This window comes from Scyliorhinus canicula, chromosome 2, assembly GCF_902713615.1.
Source record: "Scyliorhinus canicula chromosome 2, sScyCan1.1, whole genome shotgun sequence".
Classification (NCBI taxonomy): domain Eukaryota; kingdom Metazoa; phylum Chordata; class Chondrichthyes; order Carcharhiniformes; family Scyliorhinidae; genus Scyliorhinus; species Scyliorhinus canicula.
Window position 1 is genome coordinate 98,325,394 of NC_052147.1, and position 27,884 is coordinate 98,353,277.

At 50.2% G+C, this 27,884-nt stretch overlaps 1 protein-coding gene across 2 annotated transcripts in view; it reads right to left on the reverse strand.

Moving 5' to 3' along the window:
* jmjd7 (jumonji domain containing 7) overlaps positions 1 to 20,423 on the reverse strand; it is a 41,609-nt gene extending 21,186 nt beyond the window's left edge. Inside the window, exons 1-6 of one of the 2 annotated variants that reach the window (XM_038783914.1) lie at positions 20,276 to 20,394; positions 10,559 to 10,712; positions 9,666 to 9,919; positions 8,907 to 8,963; positions 5,617 to 5,712; positions 387 to 463 (exon numbers count right to left, since the gene is read on the reverse strand). In XM_038783914.1, the coding sequence (XP_038639842.1) occupies positions 387 to 463; positions 5,617 to 5,712; positions 8,907 to 8,963; positions 9,666 to 9,919; positions 10,559 to 10,712; positions 20,276 to 20,324 (687 nt within the window). In that variant the 5' untranslated portion in view covers positions 20,325 to 20,394. Of the gene's footprint in view, positions 1 to 386; positions 464 to 5,616; positions 5,713 to 8,906; positions 8,964 to 9,665; positions 9,920 to 10,558; positions 10,713 to 20,275 lie in introns of both variants that reach the window. The other variant, XM_038783921.1, reaches the window with a different exon arrangement.
* Positions 20,424 to 27,884: the final 7,461 nt, after the last annotated feature.

Here is a 27,884-nt window from a genome sequence, read left to right on the forward strand (position 1 = left end):
TGACTGGGTCAGAATTGTGTTATATTTCACACACAAGGCACTCTTGGGTCTCTCGTGTTAGATGACTATTTTGCTCAATGTGGGAAGATGGTGGGTTGAATCCACCTCAAGTTATCAGTTTGCACAATATGGCACAGAAGGTACTAAGCGGGCACTGGAGCTATTCTCAGCAAGAGAGAAAATAGATGATTGCGCAGTATCACTAATAATTGGTTTCTGACACTTCCCGCTAACCATTTATAAAAGGAATTGACAGCAGGTTAGAAGCCAGGGGTGAGCCAAGGTCTGAAAGAACAGGGGGACCAAAATTACTTATAGAAAAAGCTAGCTGAAAAATATACACATTTTCATAGAATATCTTTTCATCCTTGTGAAGGGTTCTTTACCTTCTCTGCATTCTGTACATTTATCACATCAAAGGAACCATCTTCATTCACCTTATATGTTGCAGGCTGGAAGAATTTCTGCAAAACCAACAACAGGCCTGAGTTTCATTGACTAGCCCAGTCTCAATGTTACATTTAAGACAACCAGTGGCATTCCCCAGACACGATATTTCCGACAGTTTAAAACACTGACTATGGTGGAAAATGGTCATTTCTGCTCATTTCTCATCTTCTGAGCCTCTGATTTCAGTCATACCACAAGCAGGAAAGGCCGACAGGAGGGAAGCAACAGCCCACAGAGAGGGAAAGACATTTGGTGGGATTGGCTCTTGTGCACATTGTGGCGTTTGAGTCAACGAGAGTACTCCTTGGTGACTGGGAGGAGGTCCCGTCTAACTCCTCAACTGCAGATGATGCAGTCTTGGCTTGACCAACCAGCAGGGTTAGCGGCTAAATGTCGCTGCTAAAAGGAAAGCAAATGTGGAAAACAATCTCATGGTCCAGGTATGAAGATGTAAGGAAACAAAAGATGAGGAGCAGCAACCAAATATTTAGTCAAATAAGTGAGTTTCAAGGAGGGACCTAAAGGAGTAAAGGGAAGTGGAGGGGCTTAGAGAAGGGATTCTTGAGTGTGGGGCGCAGACAGTAGAAGTCACAGCTGCCATTTAGTGAACAGCGAAGAAGGGAAAACACAGTGGTAGAAATGCAGGGTTCTAGGCCTGGAGAAGGTTACAGAGATAGAACAAAGCAAAGACGTCAAGGAATCTGGAGGAGACAAAAGCATGGGTGAGGCATTCATCGGCAGCACATGAACTGAGGCAGAGGCGGAGATGGGCAAATGTTTTGGAAATGGAAGTAAGTGGCCTGTATGAAGAAGATATTGGGTTATAAGCTCATCGTAGAGTCAAAAAGGCCATTGGGATTACAAGCAGTCTGCTTCAGCCTGAGATGGCGCTGAAAGAAGATATGGAGTCTGTGGTGAGGTTCAAAGCCAATGTCGGTGTTCCCAATGTTTAAGCAAAAGCCCGGCGGACTTCTACAAAAAATTTGCGACAGCGCTGGCCCCGCACATGCGGGAGATGTTCACAGACTCGCTAGCTAGGGGCACGTTGCCACCCACGTTAGCACAGGCCTCAATCTCGCTGATACCTAAGAAAGACAAAGACCCAACGGAATGTGGGTCATACAGACCCATATCTCTGCTGAATGCAGACGCCAAAATACTGGCCAAAATCCTAGCCAAAAGGCTAGAAGACTGTGTACCTGAGGTGGTCACAGAGGACCAGACGGGCTTTGTCAAAGGTAGACAGCTGACCGCGATCATCAGGCGCCTGCTGAACGTGATAATGACCCCCTCCGGGGAGAGAACACAAGAGGTGATCGTCTCCCTGGACGCAGAAAAGGCCTTCGACAGAGTCGAATGGATATACCTCATAGAGGTACTGGAGCGGTTCGGGCTTGGAACAGGGTTCACAGCTTGGGTAAAGCTCCTGTACAACGCTCCCATGGCGAGTGTACAGACCAACAATACCAACTCCCAATACTTCCAGTTGCACAGGGGCACCAGACAAGGATGCCCACTGTCCCCGCTGCTGTTCGCACTAGCAATCGAACCGCTAGCAATCGCGCTCAGGGCAGCAAAAAATTGGAGGGGGATCCGAAGGGGAGGTAGAGAGCACAGAGTCTCACTCTATGCGATTGATCTGCTCCTCTATATCTCGGACCCACAAAGCAGCATGGACGGAATCATCGCGCTCCTGAAGAGTTTGGAGCCTTCTCGGGCTACAAACTCAACATGAGCAAAAGTGAGATCTTCCCATTACACCCGCAAGGGGGGGGGGGGGGGGGGGCAGCACTAAAGGGGCTGCGTTCAAACAAGCCCGACATAAATTCCGCTACCTGGGGATCCAAATAGCCCATGACTGGAAAGGGATCCACAAATGGAACCTCACCAGCCTGACGGAGGAAGTTAAAAAGGACCTGCAAAGATGGAACACACTCCGCTCTCCCTCGCGGGGAGAGTTCAGACGATCAAAATGAACGTACTGCCCAGGTTCCTCTTCCTGTTTAGATCCATTCCGATCTACATCCCCAAGGCCTTTTTCAAAGCGCTGGACAAACTCATCATGGCGTTCGTATGGGGGGGTAAAAATGCTAGGATCCCAAAGAAGGTCTTACAAAAAACAAAACCAGGGAGGGTTAGCCCTCCCGAATCTACAATTCTACCACTGGGCAGCAACAGCCGAGCGAGTAAGGGGATGGATCCAGGAGCCAGAAGCTGAGTGGGTGCGTGCGGAGGAGGCCTCCTGCATGGGAACCTCCCTCCGGGCCCTCGCCACGGCAGCACTCCCATCCCCACCCAAAAAACACTCCAGCAGCCCAGTGGTGACAGCCACCCTCCAATCCTGGAACCAACTGCGGCAGCAACTTGGTCTGACCAAAATGTCGAACAGGGCTCCCATCTGCAACAACCATAGGTTCAAACCAGCACTGACCGACGCCACCTTCAAAAGGTGGAGGCAGGACGGGGGAACACTGACAGTCAGGGACCTATACACGGACGACAGGATCGCAACACTGGACGAACTGACAGAGAAATTTCAGCTAGCTGGGGGGAACGAGCTACGGTACCTGCAGCTCAAAAACTTCCTACGAAAGGAGACAAGGACGTACCCACACCCGCCACGACAGACACTACTGGAAGACCTACTGGACGCAAGTATCCTAGAGAAAGGGAACTGTAGTGACATGTATGACCGACTGGTAGATAGGGACGACACCGTACTGGACGCAACAAGGAGGAAATGGGAGGACGACCTGGGATGGAGATCGGGTGGGGACTCTGGAGCGAAGCACTGCATAGGGTCAACTCCACCTCCACGTGCGCAAGGCTCAGCCTGACGCAACTAAAAGTGGTACATAGAGCCCACTTAACAAGAACCCGTATGAGTAGGTTCTTCCCGGAGGTGGAAGACAGATGTGAACGGTGCCAAAGAGGCCCGGCCAACCACGCCCACATGTTCTGGTCCTGCCCCAGACTCGTGGAGTACTGGACAGCCTTCTTCGAGGTAATGTCCAAAGTGGTGGGAGTGAGGGTGGAGCCATGCCCGATAGTGGCGGTCTTCGGGTTTCAGAACAGCCAGATCTATTCCTGGGGAGGAGGGCGGATGCCCTTGCCTTTGCCTCCCTGATCGCCCGCCGTAGAATCCTGTTTGGTTGGCGGTCAGCAGCACCGCCCAGAGCTGCGGACTGGCTGTCCGACCTCTCGGAATCTCTCCAAATGGAGAAAAATCAAATTTGCCATCCGAGGGTCGGACGACGGCTTCCACAGAACGTGGGAGCCATTCATGCAACTGTTCCGGGACCTATTTGTGGCCAATGTACAAGAGGAAGAATAGTCGGGGGAAGGTAGCGGGGAGGGGGGGGGGGGGGGGGGGCTACAGGTTCGTTACGGGGGTTCGATGGCTAGCTAAGGCCCAAAACCAAGCTAAATAAACATGTTGAGGGGGGGGGGGGGGGGGCGCAGTTACTACTACGAAGATGCTTACCTGTAAATATGTATGTTAATTTTTGCGTGTTTGTTTTTGTTTGTTTTTTTTTTTTCTCTCTCCTAACAATTTGTAATTTGTTCAATATAAAATACGAAAACTGAATAAAAACATTTATAAAAAAAAGTTTAAGCAAAAGGAACTGCAGCTCATCTGAAATTGTACGTTGGACAAGCAGTCAGTCTGACAATGCAGACGGGCAATGGGCTCAAGAGGTTGTGGAGTAATAAATTTGTGTGTCACTATAGATATTGAACACATCTGCAGTTCTGTTCCAATGTGCAGCATTTAGATGAGGAAGGAGAGGAAGAAAGGTTAGATCCTTTGGGGTTCTTTGGAAATAGCAGTGCAGAGGCAAGAAAGGACGCCATCAGTGCAGATGCGTGAGTAGATAAGGGAAATCACACGAAGCTGGAGAACTGAGGAGAGGAGTGTGATTGGCGATGTTAAAAGGTGCACTGAGGACGAAAAGAGTGTCATTTTTGACTTTGTTTAAGGCAATTTCAGTGTCAGTAATGGGGACCTGATTGAAACTGTAGGAAAGGTGAGCATGGGTCTGGGAAGCAATAAGGTGTTCCAGGACAAGGGGCAACAGAAGCTGGAGATGGGTTTCAGTGTTGTACAAGGTCAGCTAGAAGTCTCACTGTGCTCACTCCAGTCCAACACCGGCATCTCCACATCAAGGTCAGCTGGGGAAAGGGTTGGCATTTGTAAAGTTGGGGTGGATGACAAGCGGCATGGACAAGCTGGGCCAAAGGGCCTGTTTTCATGCTGTAAACATCTATGACTCTATGACAGCAGGTATGAAAGAAGGTAGGAAGCAATAGCTGAGGGGAGGGAACCATTTATAATGTCAGCTAGTATTGGGACCAGGAAGGGAAGTTCAGTGTTTTGTTTATTTGGAATGGCTGAGTGGGAATATGCTTCTAACCAGTGCTACATTTTTTACTGGAAAGAGTTTGATGGAACAATGCAGACCAAATTAATTCCATATCATAACTACCACACTATCTTTGGAGAGGGTGCAGAAGAGATTTACCAGGATGTTGCCTGGTATGGAGGGCATTAGCTATGAGGAGAGGTTGAATAAACTCGGTTTGTTCTCACTGGAACGACGGAGGTTGAGGGGCGACCTGAGGTCTACAAAATTATGAGGGGCATAGACAGAGTGGATAGTCAGAGGCTTTTCCCCAGGATAGAGGGATCAATTACTAGAGGGCATAGGTTTAAGGTGCGAGGGGCAAGGTTTAGGGGAGATGTACGAGGCAAGTTTTCTTATACAGAGGGTAGTGGGTGCCTGGAACTCGATGCCGGAGGAGGTGGTGAAAGCAGGGACGATAGTGACGTTTAAGGGCCATCTTGACAAATACATGATTAGGATGGGAATAGAGGGTTACGGACCCCGGAAGTGTAGAGGATTTTAGTTTAGACGGGCAGCATGGTCGGCGTAGGCTTGGAGGGCCGAAGGGCCTGTTCCTGTGCTGTACTTTTCTTTGTTCTTTGTTCTATTCCCAGTTCCCTTACCGGCCACCATCATGGCGTCTGGCATTGAGACTTACAATTCACATAGAATAATGATCTGTTCTACAAATTGGCTCAGAACAACTAATCACATTTATTTTTACGGCCAGGTTAGACAGGATTTCAGCGGTAAGGGACAGTGCTGTGAAAGCCTGACCTACCATATGGGATAAAGGGTCTGTCAGTGGGAGGGTGGAGGATAAAGTGCTTCTCTCCCGAAACCACGCAGTACAGGTTCTCATAGTGATCTTTATGCACTGAAATAAAGTTGAGAAATAAGGGTCAGTAAAATGGCACAAATGTGCAGGAAATCTAGTGCAGCCAAATCAAGCAATGGATTTACAGTATACCATGGAGAACACACACAGTTAGCCAAGGTTGCTCATTTTCTAGTGCAGAATATATATCTACGTGTAGCATTGTAAAATCTTGCTTATGGCATACAAACAATCCTGGACAAGACATTTGAAAAGCTTGGCCGAGAAGTAGGTTAAGGAGAAACTGAAAGGAGAAAGAGGTAGTGAGGCAGAGGGGGTTAGGAAGGAAATTCCAGAGTTTAGGACCGAGAAGATGGAGGTACCAAATGCTCCAATGGTGGAAAAATAAAACTTGTGGATTCTCAAAAAGCCAGAATTGGAGGAGTGAGGATACCTCGGAAGGCTGGCAGAGATTAGATAAGGAGAGATGAAGCCACGGAAGGATTTGAAAATGAGGTTGGCAATGATAGAATTGGATCAGGAGCCAATGCGGATCAGTTGCCACGTGGGTGATGGTTGAATGGAGCTTGGTGCTGATTCAAATACAAGTAGCAGAATTTTGGTTCAGCTCAAGTCAGAAGGAATAATGGCATGGATGAAGGTATCAGGATGAGTTGAGATGAGGCAGGAAGTTTTGGTGATTGAGTGAATCTGTGGTCGAATATTTATCCTGAGTCAAATACAACACAAAGTTTATGAACAGACTACTTCTTCCTCAGAGAGTAGCAGGAAGAGGGATAGAGTCAATGGCTAGGGTAGGAGCTTGTGAAGGGAAGTAAAGACAATGTGATCAGTCTTCCCGAATTGAAGAAAATCTTTGCTCTTTCAGGACTGGATGTCAGGCAAGCTATGTAACAAATCCTGAAAAACGGAAGGGTTGGCAGAGGTGGTAGTGAGGCAGAGATGGGTGTCATCAGCATAGATGTGGAACCTGACATTAAGGTCTTGTAAATATGCTTCAGATAAATATTTGTGATACGAAAAACATAAATAAGCATTTTATATTGAGCAGTCTATAAATATTATATAATAATAAAATGGAAATAGGTCCACAAATTGTCTATTTCATGTTTTTCTATGATCTAATTGAATCAGTAAAATTATTTTTATGAAAAGAAATCTCAAGGGTGCCTATGAGCAAATATCCTTGTACAAGATGGAATCTGACCTTTGGTAATCCAGTTCCCTCACAGAATAATGCAGTGCAGAAGAGGCCCTTTGACCCATCCAGTCTGCAACAACAAATGAAAAACACCTGACCTACCTACCCATTTGCCAGCACTTGGCCCATAGCTTTGAATGTTATGATGTGCCAAGTGTTATTCCAGGAACCTTTTAAAGGATGTGGGGCAACGCGCTTCTACCACCCTCCCAGGCAGTGCATTCCAGATTGTCACCATCCTCTGGGAATAAAGATTTTATCTCTGCATAAACCTCCTGTGCCTCACCTTGTCACTCAGTAACCTCAGCCCCCAGTGTTACTATTTCTATTGATTTTAATCCAGCTCCCTCACACTGTCACTCAGTAACCCCTCCCCCAGCACCCTGTGTTACTGACTGTATCTCTACTGATGTTAATCCATCTCCCTCACACTGTCACTCAGTAACCCCTCCCCAGCACCCTATTACTGACTCTATCTCTACTGATGTTAATCCACCTTCCTCACACTGTCACTCAGTAACCCCTCCTCCAGCAGTTTGTTACTGACTGTATCTCTACTGATGTTAATCCAGCTCTCTCACACTGTCACTCAGTAACCCCTCCCCCAGCACCGTGTTACTGACTGTATCTCTATTGATGTTAATCCAGATCCCTCACACTGTCACTCAGTAACCCCTCCCCCAGCACCCTGTGTTACTGACTGTATCTCTATTGATGTTAATCCAGCTCCCTCACACTGTCACTCAGTAACCCCTCCTCCAGCACCCTGTGTTACTGACTGTATCTCTATTGATGTTAATCCAGCTCCCTCACACTGTCACTCAGTAACCCCTCCTCCAGCACCCTGTGTTACTGACTGTATCTCTATTGATGTTAATCCAGATCCCTCACACTGTCACTCAGTAACCCCTCCCCCAGCACCCTGTGTTACTGACTGTATCTCTATTGATGTTAATCCAGCTCCCTCACACTCTCACTCAGTAACCCCTCCCCAGCACCCTGTGTTACTGACTGTATCTCTATTGATGTTAATCCAGCTCCCTCACACTGTCACTCAGTAACCACTCCTCCAGCACCCTGTGTTACTGACTGTATCTCTACTGATGTTAATCCAGTTCCCTCACACTGTCACTCAGTAACCCCTCCCCCAGCACCCTGTGTTACTGACTGTATATCCATTGATGTTAATCCAGTTCCCTCACATTGTCACTCAGTAACCCCTCCCCAGCACCCTGTGTTACTGACTGTATCTCTATTGATGTTAATCCAGTTCCCTCACATTGTCACTCAGTAACCCCTCCCCAGCACCCTGTGTTACTGACTGTATCTATACAGGTGTTAATCCAGCTCCATAAAACTGACTTTATGATATACCAACACTGTGATGGGTTACTGCAGGGTTGGAAGTGGATTTGCATGGCTTGAGGAACCAGGACCAGCCAGCAAATCAAATTGAAGCTCAATGCATGTTATGCCAAACAGAGTGACTATAGAAGCGTGCAGGCACAGGGCCTGATGTTAATAATTTTAATAATCTTTATTGTCATAAGTAAGCTTACATTAACACTGCAATGAAGTTACTGTGAAAATCTCCGAGTCACTGGCGCCTGTTCGGGTACACAGAGGGAGAATTCAGAATGTCCAAATTACCTAACAGCACATCTTTCGGGACTTGTGGGAGGAAACCGGAGCACCCGGAGGAAACCCACGCAGACACAGGGCGAACGTGCAAACTCCACACAGACAGTGACCCAAGCCGGGAATCGAACCTCGGACCCATGCGCTGCGAAACAACAGTGCTAACCACTGTGCTACATTGTTGCCCGGACAACACAGGAGGTCACTCAGTAATGGGAAAGCTATCAGCTTGATGTAAAACTTCTCACCAGTCGTCACGGGTTCCTTGCGGCAGCTCTTCCCAACAATACCTCCCAAAACAGATGCCGCCCCCCCCTTTTTTTTTTTAAACAGGCATTTCTCGTCACTGTCCAACACCTGATTTATACACCAGTAACAGGCTCTGGTTACTTACAGGAAGTTACTGCAGCTGATTCCCCCAACCAGAAATTTACTGCATCAGGCACCTTTCCTAAAAGAGTGAAGGAAAAAAACACATGAACCCCACAATAAAAGAATCAGAACCTAGGCTGGCACAGAGCGACTCGACTGCCCTTCGGCCTGTTAAGGGAGGAGCCTGAATCTTCAGGCATTCATCCTGGTGGAATAACTTATTGCTCCATCCACTGCCCCCCACCCCCAGACACTGCGGCCCCTCCAACTGGATGGTCTGCAGGCGATCCGTCTGACCAGACCAGAGGTAGGTAGGTGACCTCTTTATTTTTCTGGAAGTAGGAGGAGTGGGTGTGGCCGCTGCTACTCCAGGAGTCTTCCCCCCCCCCCCCCCCACCCATCTATCTTCTTCCGTCCGAAGCAGACTACCTTGGGACATATGAATGCTGCAGTAGTCTCCAGCTGAGTCTGAAGTCTGCTTTACGGTCTCACCATCAGCACAACCAATACATAAAATAAGGTAGTTAACACCCACAAAAAAACATCCTCGATATGAAAAGAGCGTAGCCTGGGGACCCATGAAAAAGGCCCCACTTCTCAACCATCACCATCTTAGTGATGGGAACATAACCGGAGAGGGTATGGGCTGGTGGATCATATGGAAAGAGGAGAAAGTAATTTAACATTTTATTTCTATGATCTCCGATGTGAGCTCCTGACAAACGTGCAATGTAAAATAAGCTAAACTGTGATCACCACGCTTCGCTCAGCACTCCAATACCTAGGGCCTCACTCATCCACAGGATGTGGGGATCTATATCCGGCAGGAGCTGAGGAAACTCCTCCGTCAGGTTCGAGCACTGTTTCTGCACGTAGAACACTCCGCTCGTAGTGCGCTTCCCCTCTACGATGTCCAAAAAGTCTGCAAATGGCATTCGCCGCTCCTCGGGCATCACAAACCGGCCCTCGTGCACGGCATCGGCGTAACCGTTGGGGGTCACCGCCACACTCACCATCTGCTTTCCAACCATTTCTCTGCAAGTTAAACACCTGAATGTTAAACATGCTAGAAAATACTTGCATTTTTATGCTACCTTCAAAGTAGCAAAACAGTCCAAGGTGCTTATCAGGAGCTTTATCAAACATAATTTTCCATTCAGCCACAGAAAGATTTAGAGTGGATGAGCAAGCATTTTGGCGGAAGAGGTAGGTTTTAAGGAGCGTCTTAAGGGAGGAGAGCAGGGAGAGGTTTAGGGAGGACGTTCCAGTGCTTAGGAGATAGGCAGCTCAAAACATAGCACCTATGGCTGAGCGATTAAAACCAGAGGTGTCCAAGAGGTCAGAATTAGGGCAGTGCAGATATTTTGGTGGGTTGTAGTGCTGGAACAGTGATAGGAAGGGGCGAGAACGAAGATGAAAATTTAAAAATCGTGGCAAGGACAATTGACGGAAATTGAGGAAAAGAAAAAAAAAGTTCTCATCTCGCACCATCCCACGCCAAGACAGACAGCAAAGTTGCAGACAGCTTAGTCGACAGGTCTCAGTGCACATCTGCAGTCGCGGAATCGTGGCTAAGGCTGTATGCAGAAATAAAAAGGTCCAGAAAAGAAGTACTGAATGTGAAGAACTGAAGTAAAACAAAAGGACAATAAGCAAATGGAGTTAGAAACACACCTAAGGTAGGAGGCTGTCCATTTGGAGACTGCTGGCCAGTGATTAATAGCATTCCGCACAATGAAGGGCTTGTTGGGACACAGCCAGCTTCGCTGCAATTCCAGTGGTGTGGGGGGCTGGTCTAAGTAAGGGACTGAGTCATTCAAGTACAGCTCTGCAAACAAAGTAGAGATTGGAGCCTTTAGCGAGAAAGCAACAATACATGTTTTTATCATTTATAATAATTTATACAACATAGCAGAACGTCTCAAGCATTTAAAAAAATTATTTTATGGGATGAGTGTCGTTGGCTCGACCAACGTTTATTGCCCATCCCTAATTGCCCTTGAGAAGGTGGTGGTGAGTCACCTTATTGAACCTCTGCTGTCCCTGTGGTGTAGATAACCCTACAGTACTGTTAGGGAGTGAGTTCCAGTTTTTGACCCAGCGACAGCGAAGGAACGGCGATGTATTTCAAAGTCAGGATAGTGAGTGCCTTGGAGAGGATCCTCCAGGTGGTGGGGTTCCCAGGTATCTGCTGCTCTTGTCCTTCTAGATGGTACTCGTCGTCGGTTTGGAAGGTGCTGCTTAAGGAACCTTAGTGAGTTCTTGCAATGCATCTTGTAGATAGTACACACTGTTGCTACGGTGAGTCATTGGTGGAGGGAGGGAATGTTTGTAGATGGGGTGCCAATAAAGCGTGTTACTTTATCCTGGATGGTGTTGAGCTTCTTGAATGTTGTTGGAGTTGCACTCATTAAGGCAAGTGGAGAGTATTCCATTATACTCCTGACTTGTGCCTTGTAGATGGTGGACAGGCTTTGCGTGTCTGTGTGTGTGGGTGGGAGGTCAGGAGGTGAGTTACTCTCCACAGGATTCGTAGCCTTTGACCTGCTCTGGTAGCCACAGTATTTATATAGTGCATCATCATGTGAAACCTGACAATTGTGTTTTTAGATGATATCATCAAGGTGCTACATCAATCAAAATTTGACAACTAAACACAGGAATTATTAGGGCAGATGACCCAAGATTTGGTCGCAGTGGTCATCTTCTGGGAACATCTTAAAGGAGGAAGACAGAGGGAGGGAATTTCCACTTTGATCCCAGGCAACTAAGACCATGGCCACCAAGAATTAATTTGGATTGATTAAGTCAGAGATGCAGAAAACCAGAATTGAAGGGTGCAGAGATTGAAAAGATATGTACAGCTGGATGAGGTTACAGAAATTCGGAGGGATGAGGCCATGCAGGGATTTGAAATAAATATTTTTTTCCATTATAGTCTTACGAGACTGGGAGCACACAGGAGCTGGCGGGTGAATAGGACTTGGTGTGTGTTAGGATATGGACCGCAGAACTTTGGATGTGCACAATGGTGGAAGATGGGCGGTCAGCCAGGAGGAAATTGAAATAGTTAAGCCAAGAGGTAACAGAGGCACGGATAAGGGATTCAACAGCAGATTAGTTGAGACAGGGTACGGGTCAGGCAAGGTCACAGAGGAGGAAGTGTGCAGAATCTTGGTAATGGAGCGGATGTGTGGAAGTTAATCTTGACATCAATTGCAGCACTGGGATTGCAAAACGTCTGGCTGGCTTCAGATAGTTGTCTGCAAAGAGTATGGAAATGGTGCCCAAGGAATGGAATTGTAGCAGGGTCCAAAGACAATGGGTTCAGTCTTCTCAATATTTACTTGGAAGACATTTCCCCTCATCCAATTCTGGATGTCAGCCAAGCAATGTGACAGGTCAGAAATGGCGATGGGGCCCAGAGAGATAGTGGTGAAATAGTGCTGAATGTTGAACATGTGGAACCTACAATTGTGTTTTTCGATTATATCATCAAGGTGCAGCACGTAGATGGGAAATAGAAGGCAGGGCCAAGCACAGATCCTTTGGGGGACTATAGACGTAATGGAGGAGTGGAAAGATGAATCATTATAGGTGATTCTCTGGCTACGGCTCATTAATAATAATAATCATCATCTTTATTGTAGACTTATACTTAAACTTTAAAGTAGGCTTACATTAACACTGCAATGAGGTTACTGTGAAAATCCCCTCGTCGTCACACTCCGGCGCATGTTCGGGTACACAGAGGGAGAATTCAGAATGTCCAAATTACCTAATAGCGCATCTTTCGGGACATGTGGGAAGAAACCGGAACACCCGGAGGAAACCCACACAGACACGAGGAGAATGTGCAGACTCCACACAGACAGTGACCCAAGCCGGGAATCGAACCTGGGACCCTGGAGCTGTGAAGCAACAGTGCTAACCACTGTGCTACCATGCCATCATATCTGGCAGAAAGGGAGATGGTTGTGATGGATGCAGATCCGTCATCTCAGCTCCAGGACATCACTGCAGGAGTTCCTCAGGGTAGTGTCCTAGGCACATCTTCAGCCGTTTCATCAATGACTTTCCTTCCATCATAAGGTCAGATGTGGGGATGGTCGCAGGTGACTGTACAACGTTCAGCACCATTCGTGACTTCTCAGATACTAAAATCCATATGCAACAAGACTTGGACAATATCCAGGCTTGGGGGTGACGAGTAGCAAATAACATTCACGCCACACAAGCGGCAAACAATGATCATCTCCAAAAGAGAGAATCTAACCATTGCCCCTTGACATACAATGGCATTACCATCGCTGAATACCCCATGAACAACATCCCAGGCGTTACCATTGAGCACGTCTGCACCGACCCTCTGAAAGAGTACCTTACCTAGCCCACTCCCCTGCCCTATTCCTGAAGCCCCGTAACCCCACCTAACCTGCACATCTTTGGACTGTGAGAGGAAGCCCATGCAGACACAGGGGGAATGTGCAAGGCCAGAATCGATCCGAGAATAGAGCTAGTGAAGGGCAGTTCCCCCAGCTGAATGCTGGAGGAGATTTGGGGGGATGGATTTCTGTGCCACCAAGATTGAGCTAATAGAATCAAAGAATCTCTGCAGTGCAGAAGGAGGCTATTCGGCCCATCGGGTTTGCACCGACTGTCTGAAAGAGCACCCCATCCAGGCCTACACCCCCATTACCCTAGCCAACGTTTTGGACACCAAGGAACAATTTAGAATATCCAAACCACCTAAACTGCACATCTTTGGGCTGTGGGAGGAAACCGGAGCACCCAGAGTAAACCCACGCAGGCATGGGAAGAAAGTGCAAACTCCACACAGACATCCAAGGTCGGAATTGAACCCAGGTCCCTGGCGCTGTGAGGCAGCAGTGCTAATCACTGTGCAAACGTGCCCTACCTTATCTGCTCAGCTACCTCTACTCCATCGATTCCCCATGTCCTCCTGAGGGTAACCCTTTCTAATGCACCCCCTTTCTGATGTTTCCCTGAATTTGCATCTATCCCCAGTTTCTCTCCTATTCTTTCTCATACCTACTCCAAGCTCACTTTGTTCATGAGAGCCACCTCCTGCCCCTTTGTACCCATCACATTAAAATGTCGACCATCCAGTTCTTTGAGCCTTCATGTTTGTTGATTTTGTTAATACTCCTTTCTGCTCAAGTACTGTCTCTCTTTAAATCTGTTATTTGTTGTCATCATTCCTTGCCTCACAGAAACTCACCCTTGATGCTTTTGTGGTTAGAACATACCACCCCATCTCCAACCTTCTTTCCTCTCCAAACTCTTTTTTTATTTGTGCAAGGGGTGTGGGCATTGCTGGCTAGCCCAGCATTTACTGCCCATCCCAAACTGCTTTGGAGAAGGTGGTGATGAGCCACCTTCTTGAACCGCTGTAGACCGTGTGTTGTGGGAACACAGACAGTGCTATTAGGGAGTTCTCGGATTTTGTCCCACTGACAATGAAGGAACGGCAATATAGTTTCAAGTCAGAATGGTGTATTTATAGACAGGAGGTGTTCCCATGAATCAGCTGCTCTTGTCCTTCTAAGTGGCAGAGGCCACAGGTTGGGACGGTGCTTTTGAAGGAGCCTCGGTTAGTTGCTGTAGTGCAGCTTGTAGTCGGTACACACTGCTGCCATTGTGTTGGAAGGTGCAAATGTTTACGGTGATGGATGAGGAGTCACTCAAATGAGCTGCTTTGCCCTGGAGTGTTGTTGGCACTGCACTCTTTGAGCCACTGGAGTCATACCTGGTACAAAGGCAGGTGTGATTGTTGGAGGTCAATCACCTCCACACCATGACTTCACTGCAGGAGTTCCTCCAGATAATGGCCTAGGTCCAATCATCCTCAGCTGCTTCATTAATTTTCCGATGATTTATCCACTCCAACGCCCAAGTCATCACCTCGATAACATCGGATCTCATATCCGCGCCATTAGTAAAGCTGCCCATTCCCAACACTGTCTGACTCCGGCCCTGCCTCAGCTCATCTACAATGAAACCCTCATCCATGCCTTTGCTTCCTCGACATGGTGTATTCAATGCTCTCCTGACTGGCCTCCGATCATCCACCCTCTGCAAACTTCAGATCACCCAATGCTTGTTTCTCCTAGCGAAACTTGCACGATCACCCCTGTACCTGCTCACTGATGTATACTGCCTTCCGGGGAAGCCAATCCTTGATACTTAATTCTTTCTCATTTTCAAAATCCACAGGGTCTTATCCCTCCCTATTTCTGTTATCTCCTTCAGCTACAGTAACCTCAGAGGTATCTGCTGCCCTCCAGTTTTAGCCTCATGCATCGCTCGACCACGTGTCTTCATCTGCATAGACCTTAAACTCTGGAACTACTTCCCTATAACCTCTGTCTCTCGCTCTTCCTGTACGGTATACCTTAAACTTTTACCTCTGTCCAGCATTTGGTTGACTGTTATACTGTCTTATTTGGTTCAATGTTATTTTTTTTTAAAAGAGAGACTTGCATTTATTAACACCTTTCACGACCATCCTTTGTGGGCAGGAGAGGAAGTAGATTTATTTGAGGGTGGGAAATCAGTGAGGATGATAGTAAAAATAGACACAAAACTTCTGAAAAATTTAGTATGTCCCCAGCCAAAGTTAGGTCACGGGATCCACTGACTGAATTTCAAAGCTGGAGAAAGGAACCAGGTTTGGCAGCACGGTAGCATGGTGGTTAGCATAAATGCTTCACAGCTCCAGGGTCCCAGGTTCGATTCCCGGCTGGGTCACTGTCTGTGAGGAGTCTGCACGTCCTCCCCGTGTGTGCGTGGGTTTCCTCCGGGTGCTCCGGTTTCCTCCCACAGTCCAAAGATGTGCGGGTTAGGTGGATTGGCCATGCTAAATTGCCCGTAGTGTCCTAAAAAGTAAGGTTAAGGGGGGGGTTGTTGGGTTACGGGTATAGGGTGGATACGTGGGTTTGAGTAGGGTGATCATTGCTCGGCACAACATCGAGGGCCGAAGGGCCTGTTCTGTGCCGTACTGTTCTATGTTAACATTTCTCAACGAGATTGAAAAATGGAGCCAGAAAAATTCAAGGAACAGTTTAGGACTCTATAAACCCTGAAGTAAGAAACAATCTGACTGGAAAGGACAAGCTCATAACATCACAGGCTGCAGGCACTGCCAGAGCACGTGAAGCCATGGGTAGACAGATGCAGACACTGACTACCTAAATATCTAGCCTTCGGTTCAGTCAAGTGAACGGTGGCGGGGCTGCAGGAGCAAAACAGCATCAAAAGAATGTCCCATAGACAGAGAGAAAAATGGGCACAAGTAGTAGACGATGACATGGGAGTTCAGAGAGAGAAGGAAATACCCCCACGGATGGATCAACTGCAGTGAATGGATCAACCTGCAGAGCTTGTGGAAAGGCCAATCACTGGGGAAAAGATATGCTGGACAAAAGATGGGAAAGGAATTACCAGAAGCAAAGCAACCGGATGAATGAGTAGGAAAAGATACCAAAACATCATACCCTGGTAGAAGATAAAGTGTTTAAAAGATAACAGACATTGGAACCATACAACCATGTGAAATGCCTGGATGTGACACTGCCTGTAATGAACTCCAATTGGCTTTATTGGTTGGCCAATTGGAGTATGAGCTCCCTCAATGATAGCTCATTGAGGGAGCCCATATAATCACCTGTGTAGGCTTTGTGAGCAGTCTTAAGTTGACTGGACTGCTAGCAGCACTGTTTGTAGCTGCTCCTGTAATATCGTTATTGGTGTGGTGACGGAACTCCTGCCTCCCGTGGATTACTACACTTCCCAAAGAAAAGAAATTCACATAACACTTCAGATCAGAGAGAGGGAAATTAGCCCACAACCATAAATATCACACTGCCAATCAATATGGGCGCACAGAGTAACCCCATCCCACTCAAGGCTGTACCAGAAGATCTTTCCTGAAAATATGGGGGAAAATGGTTACCAAAAAATGATGCTCTGAAACCAAGTAACATCATGCTAATAGCATTGGGGGAACTGAGGTAAGAACAACCCAAAGGAGTGGAACACACAAAGGTAAAGATGTTAACTGTATCTTCTCTGTTACTCACATAGATGATCCTGTTATCCTCGGGTTGAGCAGTTGCAAAGACCTGCAACAGATCTTAGTGGACCACAAGATAAAGGGCGGGTCACTGAGGATTGAACGTAGTGCACCCATTGAAAAGTGCCAGCCAAGCAGAAGCAAGACAGAAGTGCAGCAAACATATCCAGAGTGTATTGGTGAGATGATTGGATGCTTTGAAGATTTTGAGTATCACATCACTATTGATGTAGCGATGAAACCAATGATTCATATCGCATGTAGAGTACCAATTGAAAGCTCGAAAGAGAACTCCCAGAAATGAAAGAAAAATTCATCACCAGAGTTGTAGAGTTACAATTTCACTCTGAAATACAGGTCAAGAGGAGAAATGGTGCTTGTATATGCCTTACTGTTGCCGCCAGAGAAATGCATGATTTAGGTATTGTCATGTGTGAGAGTACCTTTAAGAAATGGATGTTTAAGCAATGTACTTTTAAGAAATTGGGCAGCTCATATTACTGAAGTGATGTCAGAGTGTGGGTGGAGCTGGGTTTTTAGCTCAGCCATTTTGCAGTGTTTTGGTTTTCAGTTTTGAGGAAAAGAGCTTGGGTGTGTCTGTGTTTGCAGTGAGCTGGATTCTGCTGTGATCTCTGCCATGAAAGACTATCTCTGAACCATTTGGGTCATTTAAACTCATAATAGTAATGTCTTTAACCTGATGTGTTTCTGTTTAAAGGTGTTAAGTCTTTTGGAGGTTTGAAGGAACATTTTGAGGGATTATTTAGTGTTGTATTATTTTCGGGGTTGTCTTTGAAGTAAGGGGTGTTAAGGGATCTAATGTTTATTTAAAAAGGTTAAGTTGAATTCATGGAATAAACATTGTTTTGGGTTTAAAAACCCCTGTGTCCATAATTGTAATACCATACCTGGAGACCAAGCCGTGTGCTTTAAAAGCAACAATACATTAAAGGGAGAGGTTGGTTGAACTCCATGATACATTTTGGGGTTCTGAAAACGCCGCTCCCATAATAGTATCAAGATCCATCACCTCGTGAATGCAACCATCACTGAAATAAGTTGAATTAGAGATGAGGCCAGCAAAGATGAGGGGTTACCGATGCTCCCTCAGCAAGTGGATGGCCTGATAAGATACTACAAACACAGCCAGCAATAAGTAATACTGCTCTATCAGGGATGACATTTCACAAGATTGTTGTGCAGGCTTGATCCAGAGTAATCGCCAGAAGATACACGAAAGCCACAAGGAAATGGAGAAGTATAATTAAAGCACTGCCAAATCAGTTGTGTACTGGTTAGAAAACTACAAAGGCATCGAAAGAATGTTACCTCCATGCAGTGTAGGCCGGGAGCAGGATGGAACAGAGAGGGGTGGGAGGTCAGGGTGGGCTGGAGGAAGGTGCAGAATGGAGGGGGGAGGGAATAGCCAGGTGGTGGAGGAGGAGGAATGGGGGCAGGCGTAGAACCAGAAAGGTGGGACATGAGCACATGGTTTGGGTTGCAATGTGGTGTGTCATGGGAATGTCCCTTTAAGGGATGTCTTGTGTTATCACATGGCTTCAGTGATGTCATTGTATGGGTGGAGCCGGACTGTGGCCCTGGGTTTTACTTGCGCTTCGGTTTGGGCCTGTTTTGCGGCTTTGGATTTTTTGCTTTTGTTTTCACATTGGATTCCGACAGAGAAGTCTTGTCCTGTCTCTCTCTCTCTCTCTCTCTGTATTTTAAAAGCTGTTTCCAGATTACGTGATAACTTGAAAAGAAGTAATTGTTTTCTGGAAGAAATTCAAACCTGTTTTGGAAAGGATACAAGAGCATCTAAACCAGGTCTTGAGTACTGTGTGCTGGCCACACCTTTGAAAAGGGTTTTCTGGTTTTTGGGATCTTGTTACTAAATTGGAACTGTTTAAGGGGAAATGTAGGAAGGGTTTTATATATATATATATATATATATAGTACTGTAGCTGTGTGGGGTATTTCTGTTTGTAGTTGATAAAAATGCCTACTGTGTGCGTTTTTAAAAATGTTAACAACTTCATGGAATAAACTTTGTTTTTGATTGAAAGTGCTTAAGGCCTGTAATGTAGTCCCTTGTGCTTCTCATAACCAAAATTAATAAACAGTTGTCGGTCAAGTGAACGCCATGATATTTTTGGAGTTTTCTAAACCCTGGCCCATAACAGGTGGGATGGGGTAACAGGGGTTGGGATGGGGTAACAGGGGTTGGGATGGGGTAACAGGGGTTGGGATGGGGTAACAGGGGTTGGGATGGGGTAACAGGGGTTGGGATGGGGTAACAGGGGTTGGGATGGGGGAACAGGGGTTGGGATGGGGGAACAGGGGTTTGGGTGGGATGGGATGGGTCACCAGGGTTAGGGGTGTGATGGAGGGGTAGGGGTGTGATGGAGGGGTGGGGGGTGCAGGGTGGGCTGGGATGGAGTATGCAGGGATTGGGAAGGAACTTGGGCTGGGAGAAACGGGCTGGAGGTAGGATGGGGGCACAGGGTTGGAGGCGGAAAGGCGGCACAGGGTTGGAGGCGGGAAGGCGGCACAGGGTTGGAGGCGGGAAGGCGGCACAGGGTTGGAGGTGGGAAGGCGGCACAGGGTTGGAGGCGGGAAGGCGGCACAGGGTTGGAGGTGGGAAGGCGGCACAGGGTTGGAGGCGGGAAGGGGGCACAGGGTTGGAGGCGGGAAGGCGGCACAGGGTTGGAGGCGGGAAGGCGGCACAGGGTTGGAGGCGGGAAGGCGGCACAGGGTTGGAGGCGGGAAGGCGGCACAGGGTTGGAGGCGGGAAGGGGGCACAGGGTTGGAGGTGGGAAGGGGGCACAGGGTTGGAGGTGAGATGGGGCACAGGGTTGGAGGTGGGAGGGGGGCATAGGGTTGGAGGTGGGAAGGGGGCACAGGGTTGGAGGTGGGAAGGGGCACAGGGTTGGAGGTGGGAAGGGGGCACAGGGTTGGAGGTAGGAAGGGGGCACAGGGTTGGAGGTAGGAAGGGGGCACAGGGTTGGAGGTGGGAAGGGGGCACAGGGTTGGAGGTAGGAAGTGGGCACAGGGCTGGGGGTGGGAAGGGGGCACAGGGTTGGAGGTGGGAAGGGGGCACAGGGTTGGAGGTGGGAAGGTGGCACAGACCTGGGGGCACGGGGATGGAGCAAAGGGTCGGTAGGAGGCGAAGGAGCGGGGTTGTGGTACCTTAGTGGCAATTAAGATGGTGCTGCCTGAAGTAAGTCAATAACGATAGGACTGCAGTCAATTGCAGACCTGAGTGAAGCTGCCCGACTCTGGGCCCTTTTCACACTCACCCCGCGCCTCCTGCGCCACTCGCCACAGACTCTCCCGCACCAATTGCATCTCCGGCCGGCCTCAGGAGCAGCGATCCACCTCACAGCGACACCCCGCGGCTGGGAGGACTCACAGTGACACCCCGCGGCTGGGAGGACTCACAGCGACATCCGGAGGCCAGAAGGACTCAGCGACATCCGGAGGCCAGAAGGACTCACAGCGACACCCGGAGGTCAGGAGGACTCACAGCGACACCCGGAGGCCAGGAGGACTCAGTGCTACCTCTTGACCTGAACAGTTTGGATCCTGTTCAGCTTTTTATGGAAAAGGTTAGACGCTGAACCACATCTGCAAACTTTCTCATCGTAGATTAATACGCAATGCTTGCCTGAACCCTAAGAGGGTCAGTCAAGGTTAATTCTTCTCAACAATTTGCAATTACCAGATACATGGTCCTAAATCCGACACTGAGAAACCCATCCTAACATTAGGTTAGAACTGTTGCCTCACAGCTCAAGGGAACCAGGTTCAATACTGGCCTTGGGTGACTTTTTGGAGTTTGCACTTTTTCAAGTGTCTGTGTGTGTTTCCTCTGGGAGCACCGGCCTCCTCCCGCAGTGCAAAGATGTGCAGGTTAGGTGGATTGGCCCCTTAGGCTGGGGGTTAGGGCCTTCGTAGGGTGGTCTTTCAAAGGGTCAGTGCAGACTCGATCAGTCAATGTCACTTTTTAAAAAAGGGAAAGGCTTGCATTTATTTAATGCCTTTCAGGACCAGGCATTAAAGATTAATTAATCTCTCAGACTGCAAGCACTCAGGAAGGGTAATTGAACTAAGTTACAGATGGGGAGAAAAGCTGGAGGAGAACAAATAATCATTTGATTGGTATTGTAGTCAGAGGAGCCCTGAAACGGCAAGCCGAAAATTGTTTATTTCCTACTCACAGTTAGCAAATACAGCAACTAAGCAACACTCCCGAATCCCTGCCGGGACCATCATGAGATGCCAGCTCCTTCCTGGGCTGGCTTTTAGAATGATAGAATTCCTACAGTGCAGAAAGAGGACATTCGGCCCATCGAGTCTGCACTGATTCCCTGGGCCACGCGCAGCCAGTGGGCGCCGCCATCTTCACCTCCCGGGGCCACGAGTGGCCAGTGGGCGCCGCCATCTTCACCTCCCAGGGCCGCGAGCAGCCAGTGGGCGCCGCCATCTTCACCTCCCGGGGCCACGAGTGGCCAGTGGGCGCCGCCATCTTCACCTCCCGGGGCCACGAGTGGCCAGTGGGCACCGCCATCTTCACGTCCCAGGGCCGCGAGCAGCCAGTGGGCGCCGCCATCTTCCCCCCCCCCCAATCAGTCTACGTGCGGCCCATGGGCGCCGCCATCTTGTCCAGCTCCCGCGACGTGCAGCCCACGGGCGCTGCCATTTTGTCCCCCGCAAGATCTTCAGGTGCCGCCATTCTGTCTTCCCCACGGGGCGTGGACGCCGACAGCATTCCATGACCTGGGCCCCCACGCTCTCCATCTTCTGACACCAGCAACAACCGACCACAGCTCGCCTCAATGACGATCGACCAGTCTCGTCCGCACAACCTGGCCACCGCTTCGACCAGCGTGAGAATCAATTGTCACGTGACCTCTTGCCTGCTGGACTCCGGGAGCACCGAAAGCTTCATCCACCCGGATACAGTAAGGCGCTGCTCCCTCGTGTTCCACCCCGCCAATCAAAGAATCTCCCTGGCCTCCGGATCCCATTCCGTTGCGATCCGGGGTTCTGCACGGTCACTCTCACGGTCTAGGGCGTAGAATTCAGCGGCTTCCGCCTCTACGTCCTTCCTAATCTCTGTGCTGCACTACTACTAGGCCTGGACTTTCAGACCAATCTCCAGAGCCTTACCCTCAAATTTGGCGGGCCCCTACCACCCCTCACGGTGTGTGGCCTTGCGACCCTAAAGGTCGACCCACCCTCCCTCTTTGCCAATCTAACTCCAGATTGCAAACTCATTGCCACCAGGAGGGTTCCCTTCGCCGTCACTAACGGGGTCTCGGTTTTCCAAAGGGAGATGGACCGAATGGTCGACCGGTACGGTTTGCGGGCCACCTTCCCGTACCTAGACAACGTCACCATCTGCGCCCACGATCAGCAGAACCACAACGCCAACCTTGCCAAATTCCTCCCCACCGCCACTCTCCTCAACCTCCCCTACAACAAGGAGAAGTGTGTGTTCAGCACAACTTGCTTAGCCATCCTTGACTATGTGGTCCAGAACGTAGTTCTGGGGCCCGATCCCGACCACATGCGCCCCCTCATGGAGCTTCCCCGCCCCCAATGCCTCAAGGCCCTCAAACGCTGCCTGGGGTTCTTCTCCTACTATGCCCAGTGGGTCCCAAACTATGCGGACAAGGCCCGCCCACTCATTCAGTCCATCCACTTTCCCCTTACGGCCGAGGCACAACAGGCCTTCGCCCGTATCAGAGCTGATATAGCCAAGGCCGGGATGCACGCAGTAGACAAGACACTGCCCTTCCAAGTAGAAAGTGACGCATCAGACGTCGCACTTGCCGCCACCCTCAATCAGACAGGCAGACCCGTGGCATTCTTTTCCCGCACCCTTCATGCCTCAGAAATGTGGCACTTGTCCGTCGAAAAAGAGGCCCAAGGGCTATCGTTGAAGCTGTGCGGCATTGGAAGCATTACCTGGCCGGCAGGAGATTCACTCTCCTCACTGACCAATGGTCGGTAGCCTTCATGTTCAACAACACGCAGCAGTGCAAGATCAAAAACGATAAAACCTTGCGGTGGAGAATCGAGCTCTCCACCTATAATTACGGGATTTTGTATCGCCCCGGCAAACGAGCCCCCAGACGCTCTTTCCCGAGGTACATGTGCCAGCGCACAAGTAGACCGACTCCGGGCCCTACACGACAGCCTTTGTCACCCGGGGGTCACACGACTTTATCACCTCGTCAAAGCTCGCAATCTGCTCCGTCGAGGAAGTATGGACAGTCACCAGGACTGCCAGGTCTGTGCGGAGTGCAAGCCGCACTTCTACCGGCCAGACCGTGCGCGCCTGGTGAAAGCCTCCCGCCCCTTTGAACGCCTCAGCGTGGATTTCAAAGGGCCCCTCCCCTCCACCAACCGAAACACGTATATTCTCAGTGTGGTCGATGAGTACTCCAGATTCCCCTTCGCCATCCCATGCCCCGATATGACATCTGCCACTGTTATCAAAGCCCTAAACACAATCTTCGCTCTGTTTGGTTTCCCCGCCTACATCCACAGTGACAGGGGATCCTCATTCATGAGCAATGAGCTGCGTCAGTTCCTGCTCAGCAGGGGTATCGCCTCCAGCAGGACGACCAGCTATAATCCCCGGCGAAACGGGCAGGTAGAGAGGGAGAATGGGACGGTATGGAGGGCCGTCCAACTGGCCCTACGGTCCAGGAACCTCCCAGCCTCTCACTGGCAGGAGGTCCTCCCTGATGCACTACACTCGATCCGGTCACTACTGTGCACCGCTACGAATAACACACCCCATGAAAGTCTTTTAGCCTTCCCCAGGAGGTCCACATCCAGGGTGTCGCTCCCCACTTGGCTTGCAGCTCCAGGACCGGTCCTGCTCTGTAGGCACGTCCGACTCCACAAGGCGGACCCGTTGGTGGATAGGGTGCACTTGCTCTATGCCAACCCCCAGTATGCGGCATACCCTGACGTCCGCCAAGATACTGTCTCCCTCAGGAGCCTGGCACTAGCAGGTTCCACCCATACATACTTCTCCGGCCCGGCGCCACCCTCCCCTCCCCCGGCGCTCACAACATTAACCCCACCAGGACCATCCGTCCTCCCCCCCTGCCCACGCCCGAGGATGAAGAGGATTTCGGCACACTCCCGGAGTCATCCAACATCAGGCCAGCATCGGCATCGCCAGCATCGACATCGCCGCCACCGCTACGTCGTTCCCAGCGGAACGTCAAGGCACCAGACCAGTTGAATCTCGAACTGGCACCGGACTTTCAAAGGACATTTTCTTTTCTTTTCCTTGATAAAACACTGTACATAAATATACTACTGTATATAGTTCTCCACCATCCCCACCGGACTCATTTTTAACAGGGGGTGAATGTGGTAAACCACTGTTACACCTGTATTAGGTGATGTAAGGTAGGCCCTGTACTACAGGTTCGCCGGTAGCCCCTGCCTGCTGGCTCCGCCCAGTAGGAGGAGCGTGTCCTCTATTCAGCAGCCATTTCGCCAGCTGCTGTGGGAGGCCACACATCTTATTGCAATAAAGCCACAGTTGTATCCAACCTTAGTCTTTGTACAATTGATCGTGCATCACAATGTGACTATCAATTGGCTTCCTCAACTGCACGACTTCCATTTCCTCTGTTTTCCGACTTTTTGACAGTATTTTGCTGGTACTTTTTTATTCATTTATGGGATGTGAGTGTCGCTGGCTCGACCAGCATTTATTGCTCTTTCCTAACTGCCCTAGAAAAGATGGTGATGCGCCACCTTCTTGAACCGCTGCAGTCCATGTGGTGTAAGTACACCCACAGTGCTGTTAGAGATGGTGTTAATGGGCAGCACGGTAGCCCAAGTGGCTAGCACTGTGGCTTCACAGCTCCAGGGTCTCCGGGTCGATTCCCCGCTGGGTCGCTGTCTGTGCGGAGCCTGGACGTTCTTCCCATGTCTGCGTGGGTTTCCTCCGGGTGCTCCGGTTTCCTCCCACAGTCCAAAGACGTGCAGGTCAGGTGGATTGGCCATGTTAAATTGCCCTTAGTGTCCAAAAAGGTTAGGAGGGACTTCCGGTTGCGGCTATGCCTAGGTAGGTCGCATGGTCAGCAGCTCCCGCCAATAACGGACTTTTGGGCCCTTTTACGGAGCTCCATCGGCACTTTGACAACGATTCCCGGTGTGGGAAGGAAACAGTGAGGGTCCCCCAGCGTTGTATGGAGTGGACCAGGAGTGGGGCAATCAAAAAAGCGGCTTTGGAGAAGAGAGGAGAACAGGCGCGAAAAAGCAAGATGGCGGCTGGCAGCGATCAGGCAGCTTGGGCCCAGTGGTCACGGAAGCAGCAGGTGTTTTTAAGAACCTGCTTTGCGGATTTAAAGGCGGAGATGCTGGCCCCTATGAAGGCGTCGATTGAAAGGTTGGTGGAGACTCAGAAGATGCAGGGGACGGCGATCAAGGAGGTGCAGCAGAAGGCCTCTGATAATGAGGACGAGATTCTGGGCCTGGCGGTTAGAGTGGAGGCGCACGAGGTGCTGCACAAAAAATGGCAGGAGAAGCTGGAGGACCTCGAGAATAGGTCAAGGAGGCAGAACCTGCAGATTCTGGGTCTCCCGGAAGGCGTGGAGGGGTCGGATGCTGGGGCGTATGTGACCACGATGCTGGGTACGCTGATGGGCGCGGGGGCTTTCCCGTGGCCCTTGGAGCTGGATGGAGCGCACAGAGTCCTGGCAAGGAGGCCGAGGGCGAGTGAGCCGCTGAGAGCTATGGTGGTAAGGTTCCACCGCTTCACCGACAAGGAGTGTGTCCTGTGATGGGTGAAGAAGGAGCGGAGCAGCAGGTGGGAGAACACCGAGATCTGTATTTATCAGGACTGCAGTGCAGAGCTGGTCAAGAGGCGTGCGGAATTCAACCGGGCCAAGGCGGTCCTCCACGGAAAGGGGGTGAAGTTCGGACTGTTACAACCGGCGAGGCTGTGGGTTACATATCAGGACGTGCACCACTATTTCGACACGTCAGACGAGGCGTGGACTTTCATTAAGAATGAGAAGCTGGACTCGAGTTAATGGACTGCAGTATGTTAGAGGGGTTGCTGGAGGGGGGGGGGGAGGAAGGGGGTGATGTTATGTTGGGGTTTTCCCCGTGTTTTCTTGTGTTTCTGTGGCCCCCTTTGCTCTGGGCCCTCGAGGCTCTGGGCGAGGTTGCAGTTGGGAAGAGCTGCGTCACAGGAGGTGGGGTCGGCTCAGACAGGGAGCGCGGTTTACCCGCGAAATGGTGGGGGTGGCACCTGAAGCTGGGGGTTGGAGTGTACGGTACTTTGTTTTGTTTTTCTCTCTCTGTTTACACAGGGTGTAGGGGGGGGACTCTCTCTACCCCACTTAGGTGGGGGGGGGGGGGTTGGAGATTTGGAAGGGGAACCCACAGGGGGATTGGAGGTGGAGGCGGGAGCGGCAGGGGTCAGCATGAGTCAGCTGACTTACGGGAGTGCAATGGGGGGGGGGTTAAGCGGATGCTTGTTTGGGGGAGGGGGGTTCAGGGGGGGTGCTGGGGTGCTGCTGTGCTGACTGAGGGGGAACTGATGTTAAAGGGGAGAGTCGGGACGGGGAGTCTCCGCCTGGGGGGCTGGAGGGTGCGGGAGGCGCAGGCACGTGGCTGGCCTAAAATAGGAGATGGCTAGTCGGGGGGGGGGGCTGACCATGTGGAACGTGAGAGGCCTGAATGGGCCGGTCAAGAGGGCCCGTGTGTTCTCACACTTAAAGGGGCTAAGGGCAGACGTAGCCATGCTACAAGAAACGCACCTGAATCACGGATCAAACCAGGCTGAGGAAAGGATGGGTGGGGCAGGGTTTCCACTCAGGGCTGGATGCGAAGAACAGGGGGGTCGCAATCTTGGTGAGCAAGCGGGTGGCATTTGAGGCGGTGGGACTGTGGTGGATAAAGAGGTCGATATGCTATGGTGAGTGGCAGGTTGCAGGGTGCCCGGGTGGTGCTAGTGAATGTGTATGCTCCAAACTGGGACGATGCAGGGTTCATGAAGCGGATGTTGAGTAGGATTCCGGATCTGGAGTCATGCAGTTTGGTAATGGGGGGGGGGGGGGGGGGGGACTTTAACACAGTCCTGGACCCGGCACTGGATCGGTCTAGGTCGAGATCGGGTAAGAGGCCGGCAGCGGCCAAGGTCCTGAGGGGGTTCATGGACCAGATGGGGGGAGTGGATCTGTGGAGATTTGCCAGGCCAAGGGCGAAGGAAGTTTCCTTCTTCTCCCACGTGCACAAGGCGTACTCGCGGATTGATTTATTCGTGGTAAGTAGGGCGCTAATCCCGAGAGTAGGGGGAGTGGAGTATTCGGCCATTGCGATCTCGGACCATGCCCCGCACTGGGTGGAGTTGAGGCTGGGGGAGAAGAGAGACAAACGCCCTCTGTGGAGAATGGACATGGGACTACTGGCGGACGAGGAGGTCTGTGGGCGGGTCTGGAGGCGCATCAGCTGCGGAAGAGAGAGATGGCCAGGGAGATTGGGGGAATTAGAGATGGGGAGGTAACACGGTGCTGAGCTCGGCAAGGATTAACGAGGTCTTCAAGGACTTTTATGGCAAATTGTACGAGTCAGAACCCCCCCCCCCAACACTGGGGGGGATAAGGCAGTTCCTGGACCAACTGAGGTTTCCACAAGTGGAGGAGGGGGGAGTGGAGGGATTGGAGGCCCCGATCGAGACGGAGGAACTGGTTAAGGGGCTAGAGGGCATGCAGACGGGCAAGGCCCTGGGTCCGGATGGGTATCCCGTAAAGTTTTATAGGAAATTCTCGGAGCTGCTGGGTCCGCTGTTGTTGAGGACTTTCAATGAGGCTAAGGAAAAGGGAACCCTTCCCCCGACGATGCCGCAGGCTCTAATCTCGC